The sequence below is a fragment of the Zootoca vivipara genome, chromosome 8, assembly GCF_963506605.1.
Source record: "Zootoca vivipara chromosome 8, rZooViv1.1, whole genome shotgun sequence".
In the NCBI taxonomy this organism is placed as follows: domain Eukaryota; kingdom Metazoa; phylum Chordata; class Lepidosauria; order Squamata; family Lacertidae; genus Zootoca; species Zootoca vivipara.
Window position 1 is genome coordinate 14,730,349 of NC_083283.1, and position 27,629 is coordinate 14,757,977.

The 27,629-nt window shown below is 47.4% G+C and overlaps 1 protein-coding gene across 2 annotated transcripts in view; it reads left to right on the top strand.

The window, feature by feature from the left end:
* The first annotated feature begins 2,549 nt into the window (after positions 1–2,549).
* ENPP2 (ectonucleotide pyrophosphatase/phosphodiesterase 2) overlaps positions 2,550–27,629 on the top strand; it is an 87,427-nt gene continuing 62,347 nt past the window's right edge. For both annotated transcript variants that reach the window (XM_035124969.2, XM_035124965.2), the window contains exon 1: positions 2,550–2,861. In XM_035124969.2, the coding sequence (XP_034980860.1) occupies positions 2,841–2,861 (21 nt within the window). In that variant the 5' untranslated portion in view covers positions 2,550–2,840. The remainder of the gene's footprint in view (positions 2,862–27,629) is intronic.

Genomic DNA, 27,629 nt, shown 5'->3' on the forward strand with positions numbered 1-27,629 from the left:
CTAGCTTAGGCGATGCAGAGCAGATTAACAGGGGTATTATGGCAGGTGACCTGTCACCTCCCACCATCTGCCGCCTGAGGCAGATGCTTCACTCTGTCAAATGGTAGGACCAGCTCTGTTAATTCATTTTTTGAATTAAATATTCAAGAGGTGGAAGGCATATCCAAGGCCTGTGTTATCAAAACATGAGCATAAACATTTTGGGGGGGCAAAAGCAACGGGGTGATAATTTTATGTGAAAATTGGCCAGTGCAGTATGGCCAATTAACAAGACGAATGGCAACTTTAAAGCACCAGCTTGAGGCTTGACTCTTTGTTTGCTCTTCACGGTTTTGCAGACCACAACTACTATATTCCCAAGTCTGTATAATGCTTCCTAATAAACAGTTGGATTCGAGTTACAATATTGCTGCAGGTCCCTTCCAGATCTAAAAATTATTATTAATAATAATAATAATAATAATAATAATTTTATTAGTGTGTTGCCCATCTGACGGGGTTTTCCCAGCCACTCTGGGTGGCTCCCAACAGAATATCAAAAACACGATAAAACTTTGAATTATTAAAAACTTCCCTAAATAGGGCTGACTTCAGATGTCTTCTAAAGGATTCTATAGCCCCATTCAGGCATCCTAGGTGCCTCAAAGGGAGAGGATGAGCACTCTAGCTCCACCCAGTGTTGCCAGCCCTGTTGAAGTTGAAGGGATAACTTGGGCCCCATCTGCACTATAGAATTAAAGCAGGATCATGCCACTTTATGGCTCCCCCCAAAGCATCTCCCATATGCTAAGAGTGCTGGGAGATGTTAGGAGACCCCTATTCCCCTAACAGAGCTGCAATTCCCAGAGTTCCCCAGGAAGAGGGATTGGCTGTTAAACAATTTCTGCAGAAAGACATCCATGCCACTCATATTTCACATGTAAGCAGTTTTCAGAAAGAAACTCTGATCTTGTGATGCCTTCTCCAAATATGCAGCTCTGAGTATATTTTGTTCTGCTTCTCAAAATATCACAATGAGTTGGTGACTCATAAATAAAAACAAGATAAGGCAGGGATTGGAATTTAGTTCCATGTTTAACTCACAAGTCCCTGGAAATCCAGCTGCCACCATGTACTGAAACTGGGTACAAACGTGATATTAATTCAGCTTTCATGCTTTTCCTTTTAAAGGTAGCAAGTTTCTAGCTCTCGTGTTTGCAAAGCTAGTAGTGCGTGTTGAAACCTCAGAAGCCAGAGAGGCATGGATGAACGAGGTTTCCAGGGATTGGGAATGGCATTGGGCTTTGATGCCATATATCAGGCATCCCCAAACTGTAGCCCTCCAGATGTTTTGGCCTAAAACTCCCATGATCCCTAGCTAACAGGACCAGTGGTCAGGGATGATGGGAATTGTAGTCCAAAACATCTGGAGGGCCGAAGTTTGGGGATGCCTGCCATACATGGCTGCTTGCCTCTATCCATGACTGGCAAACAAACCCCTTCCATTTGCCTAATTTATGCAGGTTGCAGAATTCCAGCTTCTCTGCAGAACCGGGATTGTGAAGAATTGGTTTCTTTTGGGAAGGAAGGGTGGGATATAAATTTAATTAATCCATCAATCTTATCGGTTATGCAGCTAGAAGAAAGTGATGCCACTGAAGCATCACAAAAGCACAACAAAACTTTTACTGAGCCTAGTCTGCCCCTAAAGTTAACGTCACCCACACTTTTAGTTTCTGTCTGGTACATGCTAACGCATTAAGAGGCAAAATCATGGAGCATCTCCTCTCATCCTCCCCACTTTTCTATACAGGTCCAGCTCCTGTGCTTTTAAGAACAGCTTGGCAGGCAGAAAGCCAGGTGGTTAAGGGGGTAGGGAAAAAATTCGTCTCTGCACCAGCAAAAAGCATCACCTGCTTATTTTCTGCAGGTGCTACTAAGACACAGGGGCAGGTGGCTGTTATAAAATGCCTGCAATCCTAGGGGCATTATCATATCAGCTTCATCACATTTCTGTGTGCATAGGATTGTAGCCTTAAGCCTTACCTGGTAGTAAATACCACTGAACAGAGCGCAACTTAAAGAGTGCACACCCTACGTTTAAACCAGGCCGCCTGCTGTGAAAATGGTGGGAACTGTAGTTTACCCCTCACTGTGCTACAGTTCCCCAGTGTTTTATGGTTGTTGTTTTTTGCAGGGAGGGGATGCTCTAAATGTATGGCGTGTGCGTAGCCTGAGTCAACATGCATAGGATCGTGCTGTTCAGGTACTTTTGGTTCCCAACAGGGAGGGTCTGCTGTAAAGCAGTCTTTGCATTTTTCAGTCTGGGCTGTTGATAAGTTGAGGACATTTTTACAAAAAAAAAAAAAAAAGGCTTTGAGCAATTCTACCAAAGGTCATCCCGTGAAACTATTCCAGTGGAATCCGGCTAGCTATGCATTGTTACCTCTGGATAGGAGACCCTCCCTTGAATGGGCTGTTGCTGCTGGTGGTGGTCAAACTCATTCAACTTGCCTAGCCAGCTTATGCTTTTAAAAGTCGGTCTCTGTGGTGGGTGGGTGGGAAGTGATGAGACTTTTTTCCACGGAGTCATTTCAGGGAAAGGTTGTGTGTGGTGTGGGTCTGGGGAGAGCGAGTGAATCAACCCTGCAAGCAGCTCCTTTGTTTGAAAGACATCTTCCCATTGAACCATTGTCCTTCGGGGACAGCTGGCACCCTGAGTTCATCTCGAACGCAAACGATACACTGGGCAAAACAACGCGAGCCAGAGGCAGGGTGGCTGCATCTTGCACAAGGAGAGGGAAAGCTTTCGGAGACCACCAGAAAGAGAAAATAGAGCTGACCAGCCTTTTGTTCAACCCATGGATAAGCAAAGCAAACTGGTAAGACACACATATATGTCTTTTGCCTTTCACACCCACTGTTCTGTTTTTCGTTTAATTGCTGCACAATGAATATGCAATGCTAAAAAGGGGGGGGGTCTTGCCTGTTTTACTGCTTTGAAGCTGCACTCTTATTACATCCCTACTTTGGGATTTACTTTTGAGGAAATGTTAGGTGGCTTGCAAGCAGACCTCGGATACCGCATAGGCAGAAATGGCTTTAGGCTAAGAGGCAGGGCAGGAAACATTTACAATTGTGGGGATTGCTTATTGCATCACTGTGAATATGTGGAGAATTTAAGGCAAGCCACATCTAATTGTAGCATAGTATTAAGAACAGTAGTCAGAAAAGCATTCCACGTTGGATACAGTGAGTGTCGCAAGCCTAAGTAGGCTTACTAGGGACGGAGTCCAAACTATTGGAGAGAAATTCATCTTTGCCAAGTTGATTGTGACTTTTAGATTTATGTCACTGGCTTCGAAACAACTTTCTTGCAGAGCACAAAGAATTTGGAGGCATTGTTCTGGAGTAAAATTGCTTTAAAGGTGGTCGGCCTAGATCTGCTATGTATGATGTTTGAGGGTTTTAATTTGCACAAGTGCTGGGTCTGTGATCCCTTGTAGTTAAGCTTATTTTATCAGAGAAATGTGTGCGGACTTCCTTCCCAAAGTGGTAATGCCTTCAAACAGCAGTTAAGCCTCTTTCCAGCTGCTTACAAAATAGGAACTGCTGTTTAGACCTTACAGATCATTTTATGCATTTCCTAATGAGATATTTTATGGAGATGATATATTGGGCTGGCTTACTTTGTAAAAACGAGACCCAATCAATCCTACCCTAATATTGTGCTTCTCAGATTCTCCCTACGTGGGTACCTATGTGGAAAAAACTTTAGAATAATGATTCCTGCATTTCCTAGCATTCAAACTGTCAACATTTGCTTCTGTCCTTGCTAACACATTGCTTAAGTAATTAGCATTGATGGTGTGTGTCCCCTCCTATCATTTCAAGAGAAGACCAAAGATAGCTTCAGAAACTATTTATCAAAAAAAACCCTGAGAAGCTGATAAAGCCAGTGGTGGAAAATAGAAAAAGAAAGAAATTTTTTTAAAAGAGTAGAAAAGAGGTTAAAAGCTAAAGATAGCAAAATAAGATTCAAAAAACAAAGAACTTCTGATTCTTCATCTGTCCACTATATATATATATATATATATATATATATACGTATAAATTCACTTCGTCCAATCCAATACAACACCCAACAAAGGCTCTTTCTATAAACAAGTATTATATCCAATCCTCGAATTCAGATATCATTATTTCCATTTTTTTCACACACAAAAATGGAATTTTTTCCAATCTTTAACAAATGTTTACTGTGACTTTTCTCTGATTTAAACATATCGATTTTGCCATCTCAGCTAAGTCCCTGCAGAGTTCTTAACCGCCCATTTTCATGGCCCATCACTGGGCCATGTAGCGCCGGCCCACCCATGAGGCGAGTTGAGGCAGTTGCCTCAGGGGGCAGATCTGGGCCTGAGGAGAACACTGCTCACTGCCTCTTCCTCCTCCTCCTCCTTCGCTGTGGGCGGTGGCGGCGGTGGCATGGCTTTGGCAGGGCAAGTTTGTGGCGATGGAGGAGGGGGCAGCGGTGGCAGGAGGCAGCAGAAAGGCATTTTGCCTCAAGCAGCACAACATCTAGGAGCTGCCCCTGTCTGGGTGGGTACCTCACTGGTAAGATGTGCTGACATAAGTGTCTATTACTCCCTTGGTATTTTCCATCATTGGAAAATTCCTTACGAAGGGGAACTCCAAATTGCTTCTTGCTAAGGGACTGGTTTGCTGTGTTACCCAGTTCTTAAATAATGCCTTTTCCGTTGTTCTCTTGGAGCCCTTGTCCCGAAAGATGCAATGCAGCACTTCGGTTAAAAGCTATGAATCATATCCAGGAAACTCCTAGCTACCCTCAAAAGTAGGCTGTGTTTCACAATAAACATGAGTTTGATCCGCAAAGAGTAATTTTTTTTATAAAAAAAACTCCCAACTCTAGGGGTGTTGTATGTTTTTTACTGGATGTATTTTTTTTGGGGGGGGGTAGACTTTGCCTGATTATTTCTTTCCGCAGCAGCTAAATAATAAGTGACCTGATTTGTAATGACTTTCTGGTACCAGATATAACCACATGGCATGGGAGAGAAGGAAATCCTGAGCCCAAACCAACAATTATACTCAGAGTAGACCCATTAAAATTAACAGGCACGTCTACATTAGGTAGATTAGTTTCAGGAAGTCTAACTTAGTTCTTAGTGGAACTGGGTCTTTAAAATAGTTGTTAACTCTTTGAAAGGAATCGTACAGTATGAGTGATTCTTTGCATGTTTATTTTTTTAGGAATTCAGTGGGACTTGTTGCGTGTGTAGACCCTTTAACCACCCCCTAAATAAATTCAGATAAGACTCTAATTTTTGGTTTTGGTTTTGGCAGAATTTAGGCCACAACTTTATTGATTACAATCAAGTGAGTGGTTGCATAGGCTCTGGTTTGACTAGCTCCCTGCACTGTTGCAGGTAACGCTGACCCAGGGGACACCATAGGTCAGCCTTGGGTGAACACCCGTCACAGTGGAAAGTGGGGTCAAGTCAGTCCACCAGCCAGATGTCCCCCTGAACTCAGGCTCAGGGCACAACCCCTCTCAGGGTTGACCAACCAAAGAGTCCCTGGATTCCTTTAACGGAATACCCATCACATAGGGTTGGCTAGAGTGCTCTGCCACCCCTATCACCTGAACCAGAGCCTATCCGCAACCTTACAAGTTGTGACAATTTGCTACATGGCAGGTGAAACCCAAATGGCACCAGCCAATCAGCCAACTGGGGAAAGTTCCCCTGTCGTGCCCCTGTCCCAACGACAGACGACAGCATAGCAAGGTCCAGCATGCAAGCCCTAAATATAGGGAGAGGTGGGTGGGTGTTCCGATGCACTGACCAAAAGAGGAAGCTCAGGGACATGCGCACCACTGTGGTTCAAATACATCCACTGGCATGGAAGGAAGGGAGAGAGGGGTGGGAGCCACATGGGCAAGGAGGAAAGCGCATTACAAGCACATGCGCATAGGAGAAAATATGGACCCAGTTTAGTAACTCAGAGGGAAGTAGCAGTGCATGAAGAAAAAGGCGGGTCAAGTGGTTGTGTGGGTGCTTCTGGCCTGGTTAGGCTCCCCACTTTCTCCAGTTCAAGTGTGCTTCTAATGCCAAATTAGCCCAGCCTCCCAGCACATCCCTAAAAATGTCTGAACAACATAACAATGTAGAATTCAAACAAAGGTTAGTTCTGTTTCAGCGTATAGGTGCCACCATGCAACCAAGTAAAACGACAGGTAGGATAGTTCTTTACAATACAAAACACTGGAACGTGCAGAAAACTTTAATAAAAGCAATGAGCAATATTCCAAAAAAGGGGGGAACTGGGAGGTGACAAGGCTATAGGAACAATCTGAAGTTGACAATTGTTATAAAGTGAAAATGCAAAAAAGAAGCAGCAACTATTTACTTCAAAAGAAGATCTATTCTTTTCTTGGCTTGGCCAAGTGGAATATAACTCATTGTTTATGGATTTACTCATTGCAAATGGATAGCTGTACTCATTTACCCAGGGAGTCCCTCACCTGGTGAGCAAATTACTTAGTCCTTTGACCATACTTGTTTTATAAGCAAAACCCACACATTTTTTGAATTTTAAAGATCAAACCACCCAAATGGCAAGGCTGAGCCACCCCACAGCTATGCATGAGATCATTGGTTAACTTATCCCCGAAAAGGGGAAAGGGGGTGATATTAACTGGGTGACATCATGGCACTTGAGCATATGACTGGTTCCACCAATGTGTATCTTGGAGAGTAGGGGAGAGGTTTCTTAGCCCACCTGTCTATTAAATCAACTGTGGGTAACCGGTAGGTGAGCTTGGAGGAGAGTGCACAGGTGAAGTGCACAGGTGTCGTTTTAACACTAGGGGGACTTACAAGCATCTTTACATACCGGTAGCACAACAATTCTGCCTCCAGACTGTCACTATTTTGCAGGAGTGCATAGTGGAAATTTGGGTTTGCGCAATTAAAAATCTGTCAACGTAATGCAACCATGTTTATTTGTTGACATATAGCAACAAATACAAATAAACACTACTGGAAAATTAAATTACATTAGGAGCGCAGGACGTCTAGTACCATAGGTATAAAGAATAACTCAAGAAAGGCATAACTCAAGAATAACTCAAGAATAACTCAAGAAAGGCATATTTCCTAAGATGGTACAGATAGTGAGTCTTGTACATCTGAAGGCAAAACAGGAAATAAAGTCCTGCTGGATAGCATATAAACATTCTGGGATTTCCATCCCTTTGCAGACCTGCAGCTTATGGTTTTGGTTTTTTTTCCTGCCATAAGCCAAAGCCCACAAGTTTCTGAACCATAAAGAAAGGTGCACATTTTGTAGTGTTTTCCATTGTTGAGCTATGGAAATCCTAGCTGCAGCTGGCAGAACCCTGCCAGAAGTTCTTTAGAATGAGAAACTTGCATTTGATCATCCCACATGTTCAGCAAAGGAGAGACTTGAGGATAGACTTGGTTTGATTATATTAGGTATTTCCTGATAGAAATCAGACCAAAATGATGAAACCAGGGGACATTCCCACCATAAGTGGAAAAAAGTCCCTCTCTTCTCACAACCCAGCCAACAATCCTGTGCTGTTGCACAGCGCAACAAATTTTATACTATTCCAGGACTGTCAGCTTATCCTAATAAATTGGGTACTATGCTATGTGTTGCTGTTCTTTGATGTGAGTGACTATGCAATGGATCAACACAGCTGCCTGCTTTTCTTGGAGGCGTTACTTTACCTGGAGTTTTCCAGCTAGTGCTTTATCGTGGGAAGCAATTCGCTCACTGAAGAAGCCAACTTTGACGAAACAAGGCACATAACCTGGGTAACCTTGTCTTTTGCTTTTGGATACTTTTTGCTTTTGGATACTCCCTTGCCACCTTCATATATACGTCTTGTCTTCACTGGGATGCTCCGCTGCCACCTATACTTGTCACCGCGCTTGGACAATCCATTCTGTGGAATAACCGTTAACTGACATCGTCAGACGCAGTATATTCCAAACTATATATTCCTGGTAGCGGTGCATTTGAACCAATTTATATGTCATATGGATTCCCAAAATATGAACTACAACATATGACTGAATACCTTGAACTGATGTTGGATTGAATCACGAGTGATATGACGTTTATGGTTGTGTTGGTTAAGTTGTTCTGCGTTATACGTTTATAAATTTGTTATTCTGCGTTATATGTTTATAAATTAGTGTTTGATTATAGCAGCCGGTTACGCTTGTTGTATAATTGATACTAGCTATGGGGGCTGTCACAAAAAAAAATTGCCTATACTGTACTGTACTTCAGAGCTGACCACAACACCAGTGGTCACATAGCTGGGTAGCCCTGAGGTAGCCTCCTCGATGTAAAGGCAAGCTTCAGAGAATCCTGTAACTAAGGGCCATCTGCACTAGACATTTAAAACAGTACCATGCCACTTTAAACAGTTGTGTTTCCACCCAGTTAATCTTTGGATTCATTGTTAAGATGAATTGTTAGGAGACCACTATTCTCTTCCCAGAGAACTCTGGGAATTGTAGCTCTGGGAGGGGAATCTGGGTCTCCTAATAAATCTCAGCACCCAGGAATCTTTAGGGAAGCCATGACTCTTTAAAGGGGGATGATGGAGCAGATGGGGCCTTGGTCTTCTAGACTAAAAAGGAGGCAAGATCCAAAAGCCTCCCAATGCTGTAACCATCCAGCGATAGTAGGCAGGAGAGAAGCAGTTGGCATTCATCTTTTTCATAGAACCATTGAATTCTAGAGTTGGAAGGGACCCTGACAATCATCTAGTCCATGCTGGCATTCCATATGGGGATCAGACTTGCAACCTTGGCTCCAACCAGCTGAGCTATCCTGTTTCAGTAGACAAAGGAGGAGTGAAGTCGAAGTGTTGGAAGGTTACGGCGCCTGCTGTGGCTGTCGAGACCGAAACGGAAGAGAGATGTTTTGTTGCAGCTGGGGCAAATGGAGGCATCTGGATGTGCTGCTGCAGATGCACTCTTGGCAGCTCCCAGGATTCTTTGATCCTGAGCTAGACTGATGGGCTGACTTTGTATAAGGTAGAATCCGATGGTTCTCAGCCTTAAAGCCCAGTAGTGAAGTAGCCCACTGTGGTTCATTAGGACAGCATCCAAGATGGCATAGGTATGGGTGGCTCCAGGCTCAACTTCCAGGGTTGGTCTCCAAGTAGAAGGTGCCTGCGAAGGTGCCTGTCGAGACAGTACAGCGCTGTAATTAATCGAATTTTTTTAAAAAAGGAAAAGTAGAGGAGGTTGTAAAAGATGCAAAGGAGCTGAAAGCTGCCGATGCCCCAAATTTGGACCTGGTTTTGAAATTCCCAAACTGGTGTTCCTGGGGAATGGTGTTCAGAAGAGTTCAAAGAAGGAGGAATTAATCCGAGTTATTTATATCTCTCCTTTCAGGATACCGATCCTTTTAAGGCAGGCTGAGTAACTTCAAAATGCATTCTTTAAAGCCACGGAAAAAATAGTTTCCACATATATAAAAAGGGATTTGGTATCCTCCCCACGGGACAGCTGGTGGTAGAGGACCCCATGTGTGCCAGGGGCCAGTCCGGCTGGACTTGGCGTCTTTGGCCTCCTTCCTCTGAATACCAGTTGCTGGAAGTCACAAGAAAGGAGAGTGCTGTTGTTGCACTCAGATCCTGCTTGCAGACTTCCCAAAAGCAGGGCGTAGCTAGGCGTGGGGTTAGGAGCCCATCCACCTGTGCACTCGGACAGATGGGCCAGAGGAGGAGGAAGGAAGGAAGGAAGGAAGGAAGGAAGGAAGGAAGGAAGGAAGGAAGGAAGGAAGGAAGGAAGGAAGGAAGGAAGGAAGGTGGAGCAGAGCTGATCTGACCCCGATGGCTGCAGTGGCAGAGCAGGAAAGGCATCAAGAAGCAGACTGGTCCATGGTCCCTCCCAGCTTTGAAGGGCCCAGTAAAGCCCTTGCTGAGGGTTCAAGGGAGCCTAGATATACCTCTACCCAGAGGCATCTGATTGATCACTGTGAGAACAGGATGCTGGGCTAGATGGTTCACTGGCCTGCCTTAGCAAGTCCTCTCTTGATGTTTCCCACTGGAGAATGGGTGTGGATGGGTATAAATGCACATCTGGAGTAGGCTCAGAGGTGTTCTTCACCTGCCTCCCCCTTTCTATTTATGTGAACATCTGAGCAATAAAGGAATAGAACAGGAGGAATCTCCTGATCTCTCTTATGGGCAAGATGCAGATGTTCTGCGCTGGTGTTATGTAGTCCCAAAAACAGCTGGAGGGCCAAGTTTGGCCATCACTGTTGTACAGTGGAACCTCGGTTTATGAACACCTCGGTTTATGAATTTTCGGTTTACGAACGCCGCGGACCCATCTGGAACGGATTAATTCACTTTCCATTACTTTCAATGGGAAAGTTCGCTTCAGTTTATGAATGCTTCAGTTTATGAACAGACTTCCGGAACCAATTACACCCATGCTTGGGGTTAAGTACGCTTCAGGTTGAGTACTCCGCAGACCCGTCTGGAATGGATTAATCCACTTTCCATTACTTCCAGTGGGAAAGTTCGCTTCAGTTTATGAACGCTTCAGTTTATGAACAGACTTCAGGAACCAATTGTGTTCATAAACCAAGGTACCACTGTATAGTGAACCCACTTCTCCTGTTGCTGCATCGTGAAGATATCTGCTATACCAGCCTCTAGATCAGGCATCCCCAAACTTTGGCCCTCCAGATGTTTTGGACTACAATTCCTATCTTCCCTGACCAATGGTACTGTTAGCTAGGGATCATGGGAGTTGTAGGCCAAAACATCTGGAGGGCTGCAGTTTGGGGATGCCTGCTCTAGATCAGTGTTTCCCAACCTTGTGCCTCCAGATGTTTTGGGACTACAACTCCCATCATCCCTAGCTAGCAAGACCAGTGGTCAGGAATGATGGGAATTGTAGTCCGAAAACAGCTGGAGGCACAAGGTTGGGAAACACTGCTCTAGATGTTGTCGAATTGAAGCTCCCATCAGCCTCGCCCAGTATGGCCAATGCTTAGGGATGATGGGGATTATAATTTGCAACATCTGGAGGGTGTCATGATTTGGGAAGGCTGTGCTAACCAGTGGAAAAAGGGAGGTGGCTTTTATTGAACAGGAAGTGAAGTGCAGAATGGGTTCTAACAGCATTGCGCAGGAATTGGGTCGCCAGCTTCCTCCCCGTTCTGTTCTGTTCTTGCACTAATTTTGTCGTTTGAATTGGGGAAATTCTGGGCGTATGGCAAACCTACTTCATCACTACTGAACTTCCATGCTAAGTCTTGCTGTTTCCGCTAATGTCCTCATCTGACTTGCACCTTTTTGAAACGCACAGGAGGAAACCGTGACAGCCCTGCTCTGGAACTGGTTCTGCCATAGGCCTTGCTTGTGGGTTGCATGATGCTGTCTTTGTGGGGCACCTTTGGCCTGTTAGTATTGGATGTCTGCCTAGTTGCTGGAGCAGGGCAGGAGAAACATGAGGATTGTGTGAAGCGCAATGGCTAACAGCTGCAAGTGCATGTGATCGCGAACCAGCTGAATGAGGAATTGAGAGAGGATGACATCACCCAGGTTCTTTTGCCATCCTGCGTGCCCCACGCCACCCCAACTCCTCCGATGTCTACGTTGGTGGAAGTAATGACATCATCAATATAATGCTTGTTTATCCAAGAGAAGCAGTAATATTCGAGCTGTTGCTGCCATATAGTTTTCTTTCTTTCTGCTTTGTCCACTGGCTTTGATCCTGGAAGGAAGAGTGAGTCGGGAGAGTTTGGTGCCAATAGGAGCGTTCAGAGCTTACCAACAAAGATGTCTGTGCTCTCCATTGCATGCCTGGTGGGAGCTGACCTCTGTTAGGGGGTTGTGGTTAGTGGGGGCACCGTTTAGAGCTGGGGGGGCAGGGAACTAGTAGCCCATAGGTTGTATGCAGCCCATGCTGCCTCCCCATCCAGCCTGCAGCATCTCTAGGTGCTGTCACCTCCCCCCTCCAGAATCACCCCCATGCTGCAAAAAGGCTTAAGCAAAGCCTCCTAATAGAAAACCTTTTTTGGACCCTAAGTGTTGTGTGGTATCTGTATATTATTTCCCTTACAGAAACCACTATTCCCAGAGCTCCCCAAGGAAGAGAATGAGGGGTCTCCTAAGAACTCTAAGCACTCTTAGCAAACTACAGTCCCCAAGGTTCTTTGGGGAAAGCCATCACTTTCATCATCACAGTGGTGCTTTAAATGCCTGGTGCGTTTAAAGCCTTGGAACGCTATCTGCTGATGTGGAGGAAAGCGACACGTGTTTGTTTATGCCACTGTTCCCCGACCTGTTCCATAATTCTGTTGGCTGGGGCTGATGGAAGTTGTAGTCTAAAACATCTGGAGGACACCAGCTTGGGGAAGGCTCAGTTGTGCCAAGAAACAGCAATCTGTTTGGGGGGCAGAATCGGGTGAGAGATTTCAGAATTTTTCCCAGGAAACAAGTTTTAAGATGCTTTGCGGTTTTTTATTTGTGAAATAAAAAAGGCTGAAGGAACTGCATATGTTTAGCTTGGAAAAGAGGAGACTGAGAGGAGATAGGAGAGCCATCTTCAAATATCTTAAGGACTGTTACATGGAAGGTGGAACAAGCTTGTTTTCTCCTGATCTGGAGGGTAGGATTCAAACCAAGGACTTCAGGTTGCAAGAAAGGAGGTTCTGACCCAACATCAGTGAAATATACTCGGAGTCAAGAGTGAATTTCATGCTCTTTATTCAGCTCATAGTCATCAAGGAGGAGAAGAGAAGACAAATGGCTCTTTTCCCCAAACCATCTGCTTATATACATTATTTACACAATGGGCCTTGCGTGATTGGCTACTTCAGGGCTACACCTGTGGGCCAATTATATTGTGGATTGACTTCTGCCTGCAGCCTGATTGGCTGCTCCTACAGGCCAATCAGGTAGCAGATTCACTTCTGCCAGCCGCCTGATTGGCTGCTCCAGCAGGCCAATCAGGTTGAGGATTCACTTCCACCTGGAGTTGGATTGGGTAGCTCCCGCTGATTCTGAATCCTATTGTTCTAGGATTCAGCTCAGTACATAACACCCCTCCCCTCTAAGTTCCAGTCCTGCCCGGGAAGTTGCATTCGTAGTCCCCAAGGTCTGCTGGCCGCCTCCGTGTGCGTTGTGGCCTGGGGTGTTCCTTGGTCAGGGGTTCTGGTTCTGGCTCGTGTTCCGAGGCTGCTGGCTGTGCCAGGGCTGTCTGGTCTGGCGCCACTGAACCACTAGGTTGTAGCTCTGGTTCCGGTGTCCTTCCAGCCTCGGGGCGCCCCTCTGTGCCTACTGCTTCTGCTTCCCCTGCCCACCCCTCTCGCTCTACAGGCCTCACTGCCCTGCTGTCCCCTTGGGACCCCTCTGTCCCGCTCTCCTCCCGGGTTCCTCCTGGGAATCGTCGCCGTATACATACACTGGGTCCTGGGCCACAAATGTCCGGGGGTTCCTGCCTTTCCCCACCACTACCTCATCCTGAGCTCTGTCAGGGTGAAGTCGGTCCAGTCTAGTTGCAAGGCGCCGGCCCATTAGTAATTCAGCTGGGCTCCGGCCCGTCGTTGTGCTTGGGGTGCTGTGCTGTGGTAGAAGAAATGCGGCAAGGCGGTATTCCCAGTCCCCTTGTGTCATGCGGCGGAGGCTGTCCTTGGTGGTCCGCACCATGCGCTCCGCTTGGCCATTGGTGGCAGGGTGGAATGGTGCTGAGCGGATGTGGCGGATGGCGTTCTGCGCTGTGAAGGTCTGGAACTCCTCTGACGTGAATGCGGTTCCATTGTCCGAGACGAGGGTGTCAGGGAGCCCGTGGGTCGCAAACAGCTTACGTAGTACCCGGATGGCTGCCGCCGTAGAAGTGGATGGTACCAGTGCGACCTCCAGCCATTTGGTGTAGGAATCCACCACTATGAAGAATGTTTTTCCCGGGAAGGGGCCAGCGAAGTCCACGTGCAAGCGTGACCATGGATGTCGGGTGGACTCCCAGGGCTGGACTGGGGCCCTTGGGGGATCCGGGCGGGATTCTTGGCAGGTCTGGCAGTGTTGGACCCAGGCCTCTATCTCTCTGTCAATCCCCGGCCACCACACATAACTCCTGGCAAGGGCCTTCATCCTCACTACCCCTGGGTGTGTCTCGTGTAGGGCTGTGAGGACCCTTTTGCGGAGGGGCTGGGGAACAACAACCCTGCTTCCCCATAACAGGCACCCCTTGTGGGCCGACAGTTCATGTTTGCGGTTTGTGTAGCCAGCGAATTCTGGCCCGGGGCTGCTGCTGGGCCATCCTCGCCACACCCAGTCCAGGACCCGGGAGATGACCCTATCTTTTGTGGAATGGTGCGCAACTTCTTGTGCCTGAATGGGTCGGTCGGGAAGCAGCTCCAGGGTCATAACCTCTTGCGCAGGCGCTGGGTCGGGGCCTGTTTCTGGTAGTGGTAGCCTGCTGAGGGCGTCTGCGTGGCCCATCGCCTTCCCAGGACGGTGGATTAGTGCATACTGGTAGCCGGCAAGGAAAATTGACCACCTGAGGACACGTGGAGACAACACTTGGGGGGTCTGCTTCTCTGGGGCAAACAGGCCAAGCAACGGCTTGTGGTCAGTCACTATGGTAAAGGGCCGCCCGTACAAGAAATCATGGAATTTTTTTACGCCCTTCACGATTGCCAGACCCTCCTTGTCAATCTGTGAGTAGTTTCGTTCGGCTGCAGCAAGCGTCTGGGAGAAGTATGCCACCGGCACCTCTCTTCCATCCGGGAGTTGGTGTCCCAGGACAGCGCCGATGCCATAGGGAGAGGCGTCGCATGCCAGCACCACTGGCAGCCTCTCGTCGAAGTGTGCTAAGACCGAGTTCGAGACGAGCAAGTCCTTGACTGCCTGGAATGCGGCCCTTTGTTGCTGGCCCCACACCCAAGGGGCCCTTTTATCTAGGAGTCTGTGTAGGGGCTCCGCTACCGCTGCCTTATGGGGAAGGAAGGCATGGTAAAAGTTCAATAGTCCCAAGAATGACTGAAGTTCGGGCTTGCTCTTGGGCGCTGGGGCCTCACAAATGGCCCGTACCTTGTCACCGGTTGGATGGACCCCTTCTGCGTCCACCTTAAATCCCAGAAAGTCCACCTGCGGCACTCCCAGTAAACACTTTTCCCGCTTCACCTTGAGGCCCGCCGTCTGGAAACGGTGCAGGACGGAGCGGAGGCGGTCCTCAAATTCCTCTGGTGTGGGCCCGGCGATCAGTACATCATCGAAGAAGGGGGTGACGCCAGGAATCCCTTTAAGGAGAGAGTCCATTAGATTCTGGAATATGCCTGGTGCCACGCTAACGCCAAATTGCAGCCGCTTAACTCTGAATGCCCCTCTGTGCGTCACAATCGTCTGAGCCTCTGCTGTGGCTTCGTCCACAGGCAACTGTTGATACGCTTGGGCCAAGTCCAGTTTGCCAAAGATTTTTGACCCAGCCAGGGTGGCGAGGACATGGCTGACCACTGGCACTGGGTATGCATGGGCCGTGAGAGCCTTGTTTATGGTGCATTTGTAGTCTGCACAGATGCGGACCGAACCGTTAGGCTTGACGGGTGTGACAATTGGAGTTTCCCAGGGGGCGTTGGGCACCGGCTCCAGCACTCCTTGCTCCACGAGCCGGTCCAATTCCTCGTCTATGCGGGGTTTCAGGGCGAACGGGACCCGGCGGGCCTTGTGCCTGATGGGTCGTACAGCGGGGTCTAGCTGTAGGGCAATGGGGGGTCCTGTATATCGTCCCAATGCCCCATCGAAAACCCCTGGAAACTCTTTGCATATGGCGTCCACGTCCACTTGTAAGCTAGTGCGGTTCACCCCGGTAACGGCTAGCCCCAGAGGTCCAAACCATGCCAGTCCCAGTAAGCTAACGTAGGGGCCCTTAACTACCAGCAAGTCCAATTGTTGCTTTCGCCCTCGATATTGCACCCTGAAGGTCCCCACCCCCATAGTAGGGACCTTACGTTTCTGGAAGTCCCGGAGGGTGAATGGGGCCGGCCTTAGTTTGGGACCCCCATTAGGGCACAGTTCCCTTAATGTTCGGGCCGAGATTATGGATAGAGTTGAACCCGTGTCCAGCTCCATGCGGCATGGGGCTCCCTCTATCTGTACCTCTATATAAATTTTCTCTGTGCTGGGATGGGGCAACTGGAATACCTGGTAGTCCGTGATCTCCGTCGAGTTGCCTTGGTGCATGGTGCCGTGTGACCTGGGGCTCCTGGGTCGGTCATCTGATGCTTGTCGACGGGTGAGTCGAGCCCGACACACCCGGGCGATGTGTCCCAATTTTCTGCACTGCCTGCACTCTGCGTTGCGGAAACGACAGGTCCTCCTCTCGTGGTTCTCCCCGCAGCTTGCACAGTTCCCTCCTTCTCGTCGAGGCTGCTGTGGTGTGTGTGCTGCTTGAGTGCGCCGCTGTACTCGGTGTACTTCCTCCCTGTCAGATTCGGATTCGTCGGTGAGGTCTTCGTGGTAGACCCTCGGTTGGGATGGCGGGGCCGGTCGTGCCTCTTGCGTTGACCTCTCGGCGGCTTCGGTTGCCAGGGCTTCCTCCAGAGCAATCTGGAACGTGAGGTCTTTTTTGGCGTAGAGGCGTCGTTGCAACATCTCGTCCCTCAGGCCACCGACGAGGCGGTCACGAAGCATGTTCTCCAATTCTGAGAAGTTGCATAACCGGGCGGCTTGGCGGAGGGAGGTCACAAACCCAGTTATGGTTTCCCCCGGGGCTTGCCGCTTTGCGTAGAAGGCATTTCGGCAAGCTACCACCGAGGGCTGTGGTGAGAAGTGCTCCTTCAGCCGTTCCATTATTGTTTTGTAAGAGACGGTAGCGACATCTCTAGGTGCAAGGAGAGCTCGGGCGATTTCAAACGTCTCCTCTCCACAGACGCTGAAGAATGTCGCCCTCTTCATGGCATCGTTGGTGACTTCTTTCGCTTGCAGGAGGAAGTTGAAACGGGCGGCGTACCCTTCCCAGTCTCCTGATGCTGGTTTGAATGGCGAGAAGCTGCTGTCGGTTGCCATTCTGGGTTCCTTGGGTCCTGGAGCTGAAGCCTGGATGCACGGTGCGATGCAGCGGTGCAGCAGGTGGCGGTGCTGCGGTGCAGTGCGTGGTGGCGGTCAGCTCAGCAGGATCCCATCCTCGTCGCCAGTGAAATATACTCGGAGTCAAGAGTGAATTTCATGCTCTTTATTCAGCTCATAGTCATCAAGGAGGAGAAGAGAAGACGAATGGCTCTTTTCCCCAAACCATCTGCTTATATACATTATTTACACAATGGGCCTTGCGTGATTGGCTACTTCAGGGCTACACCTGTGGGCCAATTATATTGTGGATTGACTTCTGCCTGCAGCCTGATTGGCTGCTCCTACAGGCCAATCAGGTAGCAGATTCACTTCTGCCAGCCGCCTGATTGGCTGCTCCAGCAGGCCAATCAGGTTGAGGATTCACTTCCACCTGGAGTTGGATTGGGTAGCTCCCGCTGATTCTGAATCCTATTGTTCTAGGATTCAGCTCAGTACATAACAATCAGGAAGAACTTTCTGACAGCAAGAGCTGCTCAACAGTAGAATTGTCTCTCTTTGGAGGTTGTGGATTCTCCTTCCTTGGAGGTTTCTAAGCAGAGGTTGGATGGCCATCTGGCATGGATGCTTTAGTTGAGACACCTGCATTGCAGGGGGTTGGACTAGATTACCCTTGGGGTCCCTTCCAACTCTACAATTCTATGATTCCATGAAACAGTACAGCCTCTTTCATTATTCTTGCACCCTATCGACATACTGTTCTAGATTTCTCTTTAAATTTCTCGGTTTCTCCTATGACAATAGACAGGTTTGATATGGCGCAACTGCTCTATTGTGTGTCTTTAAAAACAAACACATTTGGTTCCCCAAACCAGCCAATGGTAGAATCCCAGGGCAATTATGCATAGAAACAGTTCCATTTGTTTTTGTTTTTGTATTAATATATATGTCTGCTTAACTGGGCAGCAAATCTTGGGCTGTGGACATTTACAGCACCTCCCCAACCCCCCAACCCCTCAAAAAAAGAATACTGGGAACTGTAGTTTATTGAGAACTGTAGCTCTGTGATTAGTAAACTGCAGTCCCCATGATTATTTGGAGGTGAAAACGTTCTTTAAATGTATGGCTTGCACACAACATTAAAATCATACTGTTTCAGTGACCAGATGGCTCAGCTCTTAAACTAGGACTGAAAAGATGTAACTTTGTTTCTTCTTATTTAATAGAATAACATCTACAGACACCCTGCCATTCTTCATCTTCTTGGCAGTATGCAATTATAAGAAGCTCTGGTGTCCTTGGATGTAAATTCTGGGGACTTGCTGGGATACAATAAAAACCACACAGCTTGTCTCTTAGTTACTTCCATGTGTGCTCCATCTCTTCTTCAGGATATGAAATACAATTGAGTAGATTCTCTGTTACAAATTATTTTAAAAACCAAATAATAAAACATGATCTATTGTTTTTGCCAACACTGTTTCAGTTATTTTTCTTTCTCGGAGAAAACAAAAAGTATTGTTCTAACCAAGAAGAGGCATGCATACATCTCCCTCTTCTAAGCTTTGCGGTAATTGCAAAACAAAACAAAAAACAAAAATAACAAAAACCCACATATATAACACAAAGATAAACTTGAATCATGGTGATTTTTAATGTTTGTAAAGAGTGATCCTTCTGCTTTAGGGATGGGCCAGGGGAATTCAGTTTGTGTTGTGAAGGTGAACCTATCCAATTCTTAGTCATATGAACCGAAACATAGCCATCCTTTGAAATTTTGTTTAATAGTCGGCCCCTCTTTAATGGGAATTAAATTTTGGATGTGGAGGAGAGGTTAGGGATTTCTTAACAGAACTCTTAGCACCTTTACCAAGTTAGAGATTCTAGGATTCTTAGATACAGGTGAGGGGTGAACATAACAGGTGTTTTAGTTACAGGTAGGTAGCCGTGTTGGTCTGAATCGAAGCAAAATACAAAAAATTCCTTCAGTAGCACCTTAAAGACCAACTAAGTTTTTATTTTGGTATGAGCTTCGTGTGCATGCACACTTCTTCAGATACACCCAAGACCAAGGTGTATCTGAAGAAGTGTGCATGCACACGAAAGCTCATACCAAAATAAAAACTTAGTTGGTCTTTAAGGTGCTATAACAGGTGTTTGTTTGTATCCCACCATGGAACCTGATTTAGTATACCTGGTGCTTCAGTGGATCTTCCACATCCAAGCACTGAACAAGTCCAGATGTGTTTAGCTTCAGCAACATGGTAGCCTCACGTGCCTTCAGATCATGCCATAGTATAAAACCAATGCACAGTTGTCGATACAGGTAGGTAGCCGTGTTGGTCTGGATCGAAGTAAAATAAAAAAATTCCTTCAGTAGCACCTTAAAGACCAACTAAGTTTTTATTTTGGTATGAGCTTTCGTGTGCATGCACACTTCTTCAGATTGTCGATAAGCATCCGAGAGTCATTCAGGTTCTTCCAGAGAGTCCGCGTGCCCCAGAAAGAAAGGAAGCTTTGGATAGGGGATTGCTGTGTCTGTAGCAGGCCTAAGGAATGTGAAGCCCTTCAGATGCCTCGATGAGAACTCCCATCATTCTCTTTCACCGGCCACAGTGGGTGGGGCTGGAGTCCAACCAAGGTCTATGGCAGGGTTTCCAGCTGTTGTTGGACTACAACTCCCATGATCCCTAGCTAGTAGGGCCAGTGGTCAGGAATGATGGGAATAGTAGTCCAAAAACGGCTGGAGATCCAAGTTTAGGAAACCCTAGTCTGTGCTAAGGAAGGACCACCAGATTCCAGGGCCATTCCTTACGAAGAGACTTCTTTTAATAGACCAAATAAACCATCATTTAAAGAATGGCAAATTGAACTTTGTGAGTATATAGATTTGGCGAGATTAACGGCAGTGCTAAGAGGACAATTAGATCAAAAATTAATAAAAGAATGGGATTGTGTAAAAAAGTATATAAAAAACATTGTTCTGGGGTAAACATATTGATACGCAATGAGTGATGTTTGCAGGGTTAAGAGAAGGAAGAAATGGATACAAGAGACATAAAGGAAAATTAAGGCTGAGAACACAACAACCAAGATAAAAATGAAAGATTGAAGTCACACATAGGTGGAGAGGAGTCAAGATTGTATGTATTTCTTTTACATTGGATCTTTTAAGAACAAGGACTATGTGACTATGACAAGGTGCCCCATGATATTCTTGTAAAGAAGCTGGTAAAATGTGGGCTAGACAATGCTACCATTCAGTGGATTTGTAACTGGCTGACTGACCGAACCCAAAGGGTGCTCATCAATGGCTCCTCTTCATCCTGGAGAGAAGTGACTAGTGGGGTGCCACAGGGTTCTGTCTTGGGCCCAGTCTTATTCAACATCTTTATCAATGACTTGGATGATGGACTTGAGGGCATCCTGAGCAAGTTTGCAGATAACACCAAATTGGGAGGGGTGGCTAATATTCCAGAGGACAGGATCACACTTCAAAATGACCTTAACAGATTAAACAACTGGGCCAAAGCAAACAAGATGAATTTTAACAGAGAGAAATGTAAAGTACTACACTTGGGCAAAAAAAATGAAAGGCACAAATACAGGATGGGTGACACCTGGCTTGAGAGCAGTACATGTGAAAAGGATCTACAAGGTAGATCACAAGGTAGAAAAGGTAGACCACAAACTTGACATGAGTCAACAGTGTGATGCATCAGCTAAAAAAGCCAATGCAATTCTGGGCTGCATCAATAGGAGTACAGCATCTAGATCAAGGGAAGTAATAGTACCACTGTATTCCGCTCTGATCAGACCTCACCTGGAATACTGTGTCCAGTTCTGGGCACCACAGTTCAAGAAGGATACTGACAAGCTGGAACGTGTCCAGAGGAGGGCAACCAAAATGGTCAAAGGCCTGGAAACAATGCCTTATGAGGAACAGCTTAGGGAGCTGGGTATGTTTAACCTGGAGAAGAGAAGGTTAAGGGGTGATATGATAACCATGTTCAAATATATAAAAGGATGTCGTATAGAAGAGGGTGAAAGGTTGTTTTCTGCTGCTCCAGAGAAGCGGACACGGAGCAATGGATTCAAGCTACAAGAAAGAACTTTCCACCTAAACATTAGGAAGAACTTCCTGACAGTAAGAGCTGTTCGGCAGTGGAATTTGCTGCCAAGGAGTGTGGTGGAGTCTCTTTCTTTGGAGGTCTTTAAGCGGAGGCTTGACAACCATCTGTCAGGAATGCTTTGATGGTGTTTCCTGCTTGGCAGGGGGTTGGACTGGATGGCCCTTGTGGTCTCTTCCAACTCTATGATTCTTTGAAGATTTGAAAGAAATTTTAGGTTGTTACGGTTGCAGTGTGATTAATCTTTGTTTAAGGTATTTGCTTTGGTTTCTTTTTTGCAATAAAGGGGGGAAATCAGCTGCTGATTTCGCAGAAGTGTGGTGTGGTAAGCAATCTGCACCAACACTGTTTGTGAGATGTTTAGACATGGGGCGATTGATTGCATCCAAAACCCACGCTAGTTCTTAGCACACTTTTTAATGTAACTTCTCCTCTCCTCTTTCAAAACAAAGTTTCAGTTTTATTCCCTCCTTCAAGTTTCTTATTGTGGTAGAAGTGGCACAAAATTACAGATTTCCCCGTGACCTTGAGCGAGGTTTCTGGTGGTTGTGGGGCTCTTTAGGAATGAACTCCCTAGCAGTGGCCCACTTGTGAGGCTTTGCTTCTGAAGTAGAGCAGGCTACATGTGCAGCCTTTCATCAGATGTTGCAGAAATTATAGGGGAAACAGGAGTTTTGTGTTTAGTTATGCAACAGCTGCAGAAGGACCATATGGAGAGTCCAGGGTCAGCAAGTTCAATACAAGAAGAGTCCTGTCACTGTTAGGGGCTCAAAGGCACACAGCAAAAATCTTCATCTTCTGGAATGGTAGGGCTGGCACTGTTTTTGGGTGAGGGCACAGCCACGCTTTGATTTCTCCCTTGTTTTCTTCTTGTTGTTCTGAGATTTGCCGAAATCCCTATTGACATTGGTGCTAGCTATTTGTGAAGGGGAAGAAATGGAGGCAGTGGGAGATTTTACTTTCTTGGGCTCCTTGATCACTGCAGATGGTGACAGCAGTCACGAAATTAAAAGACGCCTGCTTCTCGGGAGAAAAGCAATGACAAACCTAGACAGCATCTTAAAAAGCAGGGACATCACCTTGCCGACAAAGGTCCGTATAGTTAAAGCTATGGTTTTTCCAGTAGTGATGTATGGAAGTGAGAGCTGGACCATAAAGAAGGCTGATCGCCGAAGAATTGGTGCTTTTGAATTATGGTGCTGGAGGAGACTCTTGAGAGTCCCATGGACTGCAAGAAGATCAAACCTATCCATTCTGAAGGAAATCAGCCCTGAGTGCTCACTGGAAGGACAGATCCTGAAGCTGAGGCTCCAATACTTTGGCCACCTCATGAGAAGAGAAGACTCCCTGGAAAAGACCCTGATGTTGGGAAAGATGGAGGGCACTAGGAGAAGGGGACGACAGAGGACAAGATGGTTGGACAGTGTTCTCGAAGCTACGAACATGAGTTTGACCAAACTGCGGGAGGCAGTGCAAGACAGGAGTGCCTGGGGTGCTATGGTCCATGGGGTCACGAAGAGTCGGACACGACTAAACGACTAAACAACAACATTTGTGATAAAATAGACGCCTTACACAGGACTTGAAGATATATCGTAACTTGTTGGTTTGGCAACACTTGATGACGGCGACAATACTAATAATATATTACTTATATGCTGCCCATCTGACTGGGTTGCCCCAGCCACTCTTGTTGGCAGCTTACAACCAAAGAAATAGCAAAAATACCATACAATACCATACACTAGAAACTTCCCTGAACAGGGCAGCCTTCAGATGTCTTTTAACCAGTGGTGAAGGAAGAGGAGTGCGGGGAGAGCGCACTGCCCCTGGCGGCGCGATCCCAGTGGGGTGCCATCGTGGCCAGTGGTGAAGGGTGCTGCTTGGCTGCCTAGGGCAGCACCCCCTGGGGGCAGGGCGTCGCTCCACAGCACGCATGCATCCTGAATGTCACGCCACGTGCGCCAGGACAAGCCCGGACTGCGCATGTCCGCACATGCGCAGTTCGTCTGGGTTGGTGCTGCTGCTCTGCTTGGCTGGCGCGCTCTGAAGCAGAGCATGCTACTTGCTACAGAGAGGGTTGCTGCCGGGCAGTGCTGGCAAACCGTGAGCAAGCCGCAGAGAGGCTTGCTCGCGGGTGGCCGCCGCCGCCCGGTGACAACCTGCTCCGTAGCATGCCCTGCTTCTCCCTGCTCAGGCAGAGGAGGAGAGGGGTGGGCCAGGGGCTGGGGGTGCTGCTCCCGCGTGCTGCTCCTGCGCTGCCCCCGCCAGAGTGGAGGTAGGGGCGGCCCGCCCCCTTCGCCCCTCCCTTGCTACACGCCTGATCGTGGCTAACCCCCCCCCAGCTTTGGGTGCCCTGATCCCACAGGTGGCGTGCCACGCTGCCAGGATGCGCGCCAGCCCCGCTCCCGCCTGCTCTCAGCCCCCCCCCCCAGTGCCAAAGCATGAAGCTCCAGCACAGCTTTTAACAACAAGTATTTGTGTGTGTGTGTGTGTGTGTGTTTGTGTGTGAATACAATGAGTTTCTCTCTTTTGAGCCCAAGAGAGGGTTTAATCCTTTTTGTTTTCAAAACTCCTTCATGGCAGTGCCTGAGTTATTAACCCATAGCTTGCCTGTCCTCACAAACTCCTCTGGACAGTGTCTGCTTGAAGTCACCACGCTTCTATGTTCTCAGTCAAAGAATAAAACTAACAGAATGACCTAACCAGCCAACTGCCAACTGCCATCCCCTTTCCCCAGTACCCTTTATTCTTTGTGAAATTCATTTACAAAGCAAATGCAAATGCAAATACTAACAATCTCATGATCTACCCACTAAGCTCCCCCACAGGCTCTCTTGGGTTGGATTTCATTTTGGAGGAGAGATTACTGGAGTTTTAAAGCCTTCCTGCAGTTCTTGGAGTTTTTATTGTTAAATAAACAAGTCAAGTGTTGGTGGAAGCAAACTGCATAGCACTTTGGCAGACCAGCAAATCCACAGCCGTGCTTCAGATCCTGCAGAAAGGCAACCCCAGAGCTCCCTGCCTCTTACTCAAATTGCACTTTTTCTTTTTTAGTTACTTATACAGTATACAAATATATTTTTTGACCAGCGTTCTCCAATCTAGTGCCGTCCAGATGTTTTAAAGTGAAACTCTCATCATCTGAGCCAGCATGGCTAATGACTGGGTATGATGGCCATTTTCCAAAATATCTGGAGGGCGCCAGTGGGGGGGGGGGAGGTCAGTGCGGATGACGGGAAACATTTATTATAGAGCACAGATGATGTAGATAAATATAATAAAATATACATTCTTACTGATTGTTCAACGAAACAAGAGCTTCCATTTAAACAATATTGGCCAATTCATCATCTATGTGAAATGACAACAAATGAGAAAGTTTTGGATTGCTATGAATGATTTGGAAAGTGAAATCATTCCCTGCTTCCAGTAAAGGGCCAGTTCATTAGTAATGCAACCCCCTGCAGAAAAAGCCTGCTTATATAAGAATTAGCACCAGTCGGACTTGTGCTTAATGAATTCCTTCTGTATTGCTGAGGTGTCATCTGCTGTATCCTCACTGGGGCATTCTAAAGTACAAATCATGGTATTCTGTACCTTTGAGGAGAGCAAGGGTACTTTCGCACCAAGCATTTTGAACTGCCGCATTTGTGCACACCATACAATTAAAGCACGCGACTTGGCCTAAAGAATCCTGAGAACTGTAGGTCAGCGTTTCTCAACCGCTGTTCCGCGGCACACTAGTGTGCCGCGAGACGCTGGCTGGTGTGCCGCGACGTGCAGCGACGAGAAGGGCGATTTGCATTGTCACGTGCCTGGCGGCCGCCAATAAACATCACTGACCCGCCGGAAAGGAAGCCGTCCGGGTCACGACGCGGAGCGAGCGCAGCTCTCAACAGCCACCACCACGGGAGGGTGGTTTTAGACAAACTTAAAGAAGCTGGCTGGATGAGCTCAACCTGAAACTTGCTGAGCAAAGGATTGTGCTGGCAGAGAAATCAGCGGCTTGTGAAGCCTTATTACAGGAGATTGCAACCAACACAGCAATTGGCAAGTGTTTCTTACAGTCATAATTATATAGTCAATATAGGGCGGCACAGAGTTAAATTTTTTAACTTTTTTAATGGTGGTGTGCCTCGTGATTTTTTTCATGGAACAAGTGTGCCTGGGCCCAAAAAAGGTTGAGAAACACTGCTGTAGGTGACACCTAGCAGAGCGACCCAATAACACTTAACAAACTTCACTACTACAAAGTTCACTGCTTTGGGTGAAGCCATGTTCTTTAAATGTTTGCTGTGGATGTGACCCAAGACTAAGGAGAAGGCCGACAGTCTCATTGCCACCACCACAGTTACCAGGCAGGGCCGGCTCTAAGGCAAGGCTGGGTGGCGCAGGGCCTCCAGGGGGCGCCACGTGGCTGCGCCTGCTGCAGCGGCGTTGCGCGCTGTGCCCGCCAGACAGTCGCAGTGGGAAACAGGGCGGGGGGGGGGCGCACCGGAGCGATCTTTGCACCACGGCGCCTGGGCGCCCGATATGCTTAAGACGGCCCTGTTACCAGGATTTTTGCATTGGAAGCCATGACTGTTAAAGTATAATAAATGCACTCTAAATGTATGGCCTGTTGTATTTGTCTATGGAGTCTTCTTGGCAGGGATACTGGAGTGAATCATAGAATCATAGAATCAGAGTTGGAAGAGACCACAAGGGCCATCCAGTCCAACCCCCTGCCAAGCAGGAAACACCATCAAAGCATTCTTGACATATGCCTGTCAAGCCTCTGCTTAAAGACCTCCAAAGAAGGAGACTCCACCACACTCCTTGGGAGCAAATTCCACTGCCGAACAGCTCTTACTGTCAGGAAGTTCTTTCTAATGTTTAGGTGGAATCTTCCTTCTTGTAGTTTGAATCCATTGCTCCATGTCCGCTTCTCTGGAGCAGCAGAGAACAACCAATTGGGTTGCCAATTCCTGCTCCAGGTGGATCACATTTAAGGTAGTCCAAACTCTCCACTATGACCTGTCCATCTTGGGTGGCCCTGCATGGCATAGCTCATAGCTTCTCTGAGTTATTCAAGCCCCTTCGCCACGACAAGGCAGTGATCCATGAAGGAGAGAAGACTCCCTGGAAAAGACCCTGATGTTGGGAAAGATGGAGGGCACAAGGAGAAGGGGATGACAGAGGACGAGATGGTTGGACAGTGTTCTCGAAGCTACGAACATGAGTTTGACCAAACTGCGGGAGGCAGTGGAAGACAGGAGTGCCTGGCGTGCTCTGATCCATGGGTTCACGAAGAGTCGGACACAAGTAAACGACTAAACAACAAAATGTATGGCATGGATGTGACCTCAGTGAGGCCTTCCAGAGTGGTTTAATTCTGAATTCTGAAAATTGTGGGAGAATTCCAAACAACTCCCAATGCCCTTAACAAACCCCAGTTTCTAGGATTCTTCGGAGAGGAAGCCATGATTGTTTATAAATGTATGATACTGGATTAAATAGATAATGTGGTTGGCATCCTTAAGCAAGAGCAGTTGATCAATGGACTTAGTTGCTCGCTGGGGTCTTTTATGCTAGCAGAGGCTTTAACTCCAGGACTCTGGAAGCAGGCAGGGAATTGGATGAGATGGCCTACAATGCAACTTCTAGCACTATGATTCTAATCTGGTTTTCTGAATCCTGAAATAACCATACTGCAAGGTAAGAGGGCAGTTGATGCGAAGATGCACCATTTAGGGATAGTTCCCTTCCCCATTGTGGTTTCAGGCCATGTGTAGGCAAACTAGGGCCCAGGCCCCGGATCCGACCCAATTGCCTTCTAATTCCAGCCCGCGGACAGTCTGGGAATCAACGTGTTTTTACATGAGTAGAATGTGTCCTTTTATTTAAAATGCATCTCTGGGTTATTTGTGGGACATAGGAATTCATTCCCCCTCCCCCCCAAAATAGTCCGGCCCCCCACAAGTGCTGTGGGTTAAACCACAGAGTCTAGGGCTTGCTGATCAGAAGGTCGGCGACTCAAGCGGGAAGGTAAATGGCGTTTCCGTGCGCTGCTCTGGTTCGCCAGAAGCAGCTTTGTCATGCTGGCCACATGACCCGGAAGCTGTCTGCGGACAAACGCCGGCTCCCTCGGCCTATAGAGCGAGATGAGCGCCGCAACCCCAGAGTCGGACACGACTGGACCTGATGGTCAGGGGGCCCTTTACCTTTACCTAGAATGTGCCCTTTTATTTAAAATGCATCTCTGGGTTATTTGTGGGGCATAGGAATTCATTCCCCCTCCCCCCAAAAATAGTCCGGCCCCCCACAAGGTCTGAGGGACAGTGGACTGGCTCCCTGCTGAAAACGTTTGCTGACCCCTGTTTCAGACCACGTGATAGATCCTGAAATTGCTATCCAAGTCCAAGGAGGTAGAAATCACACAA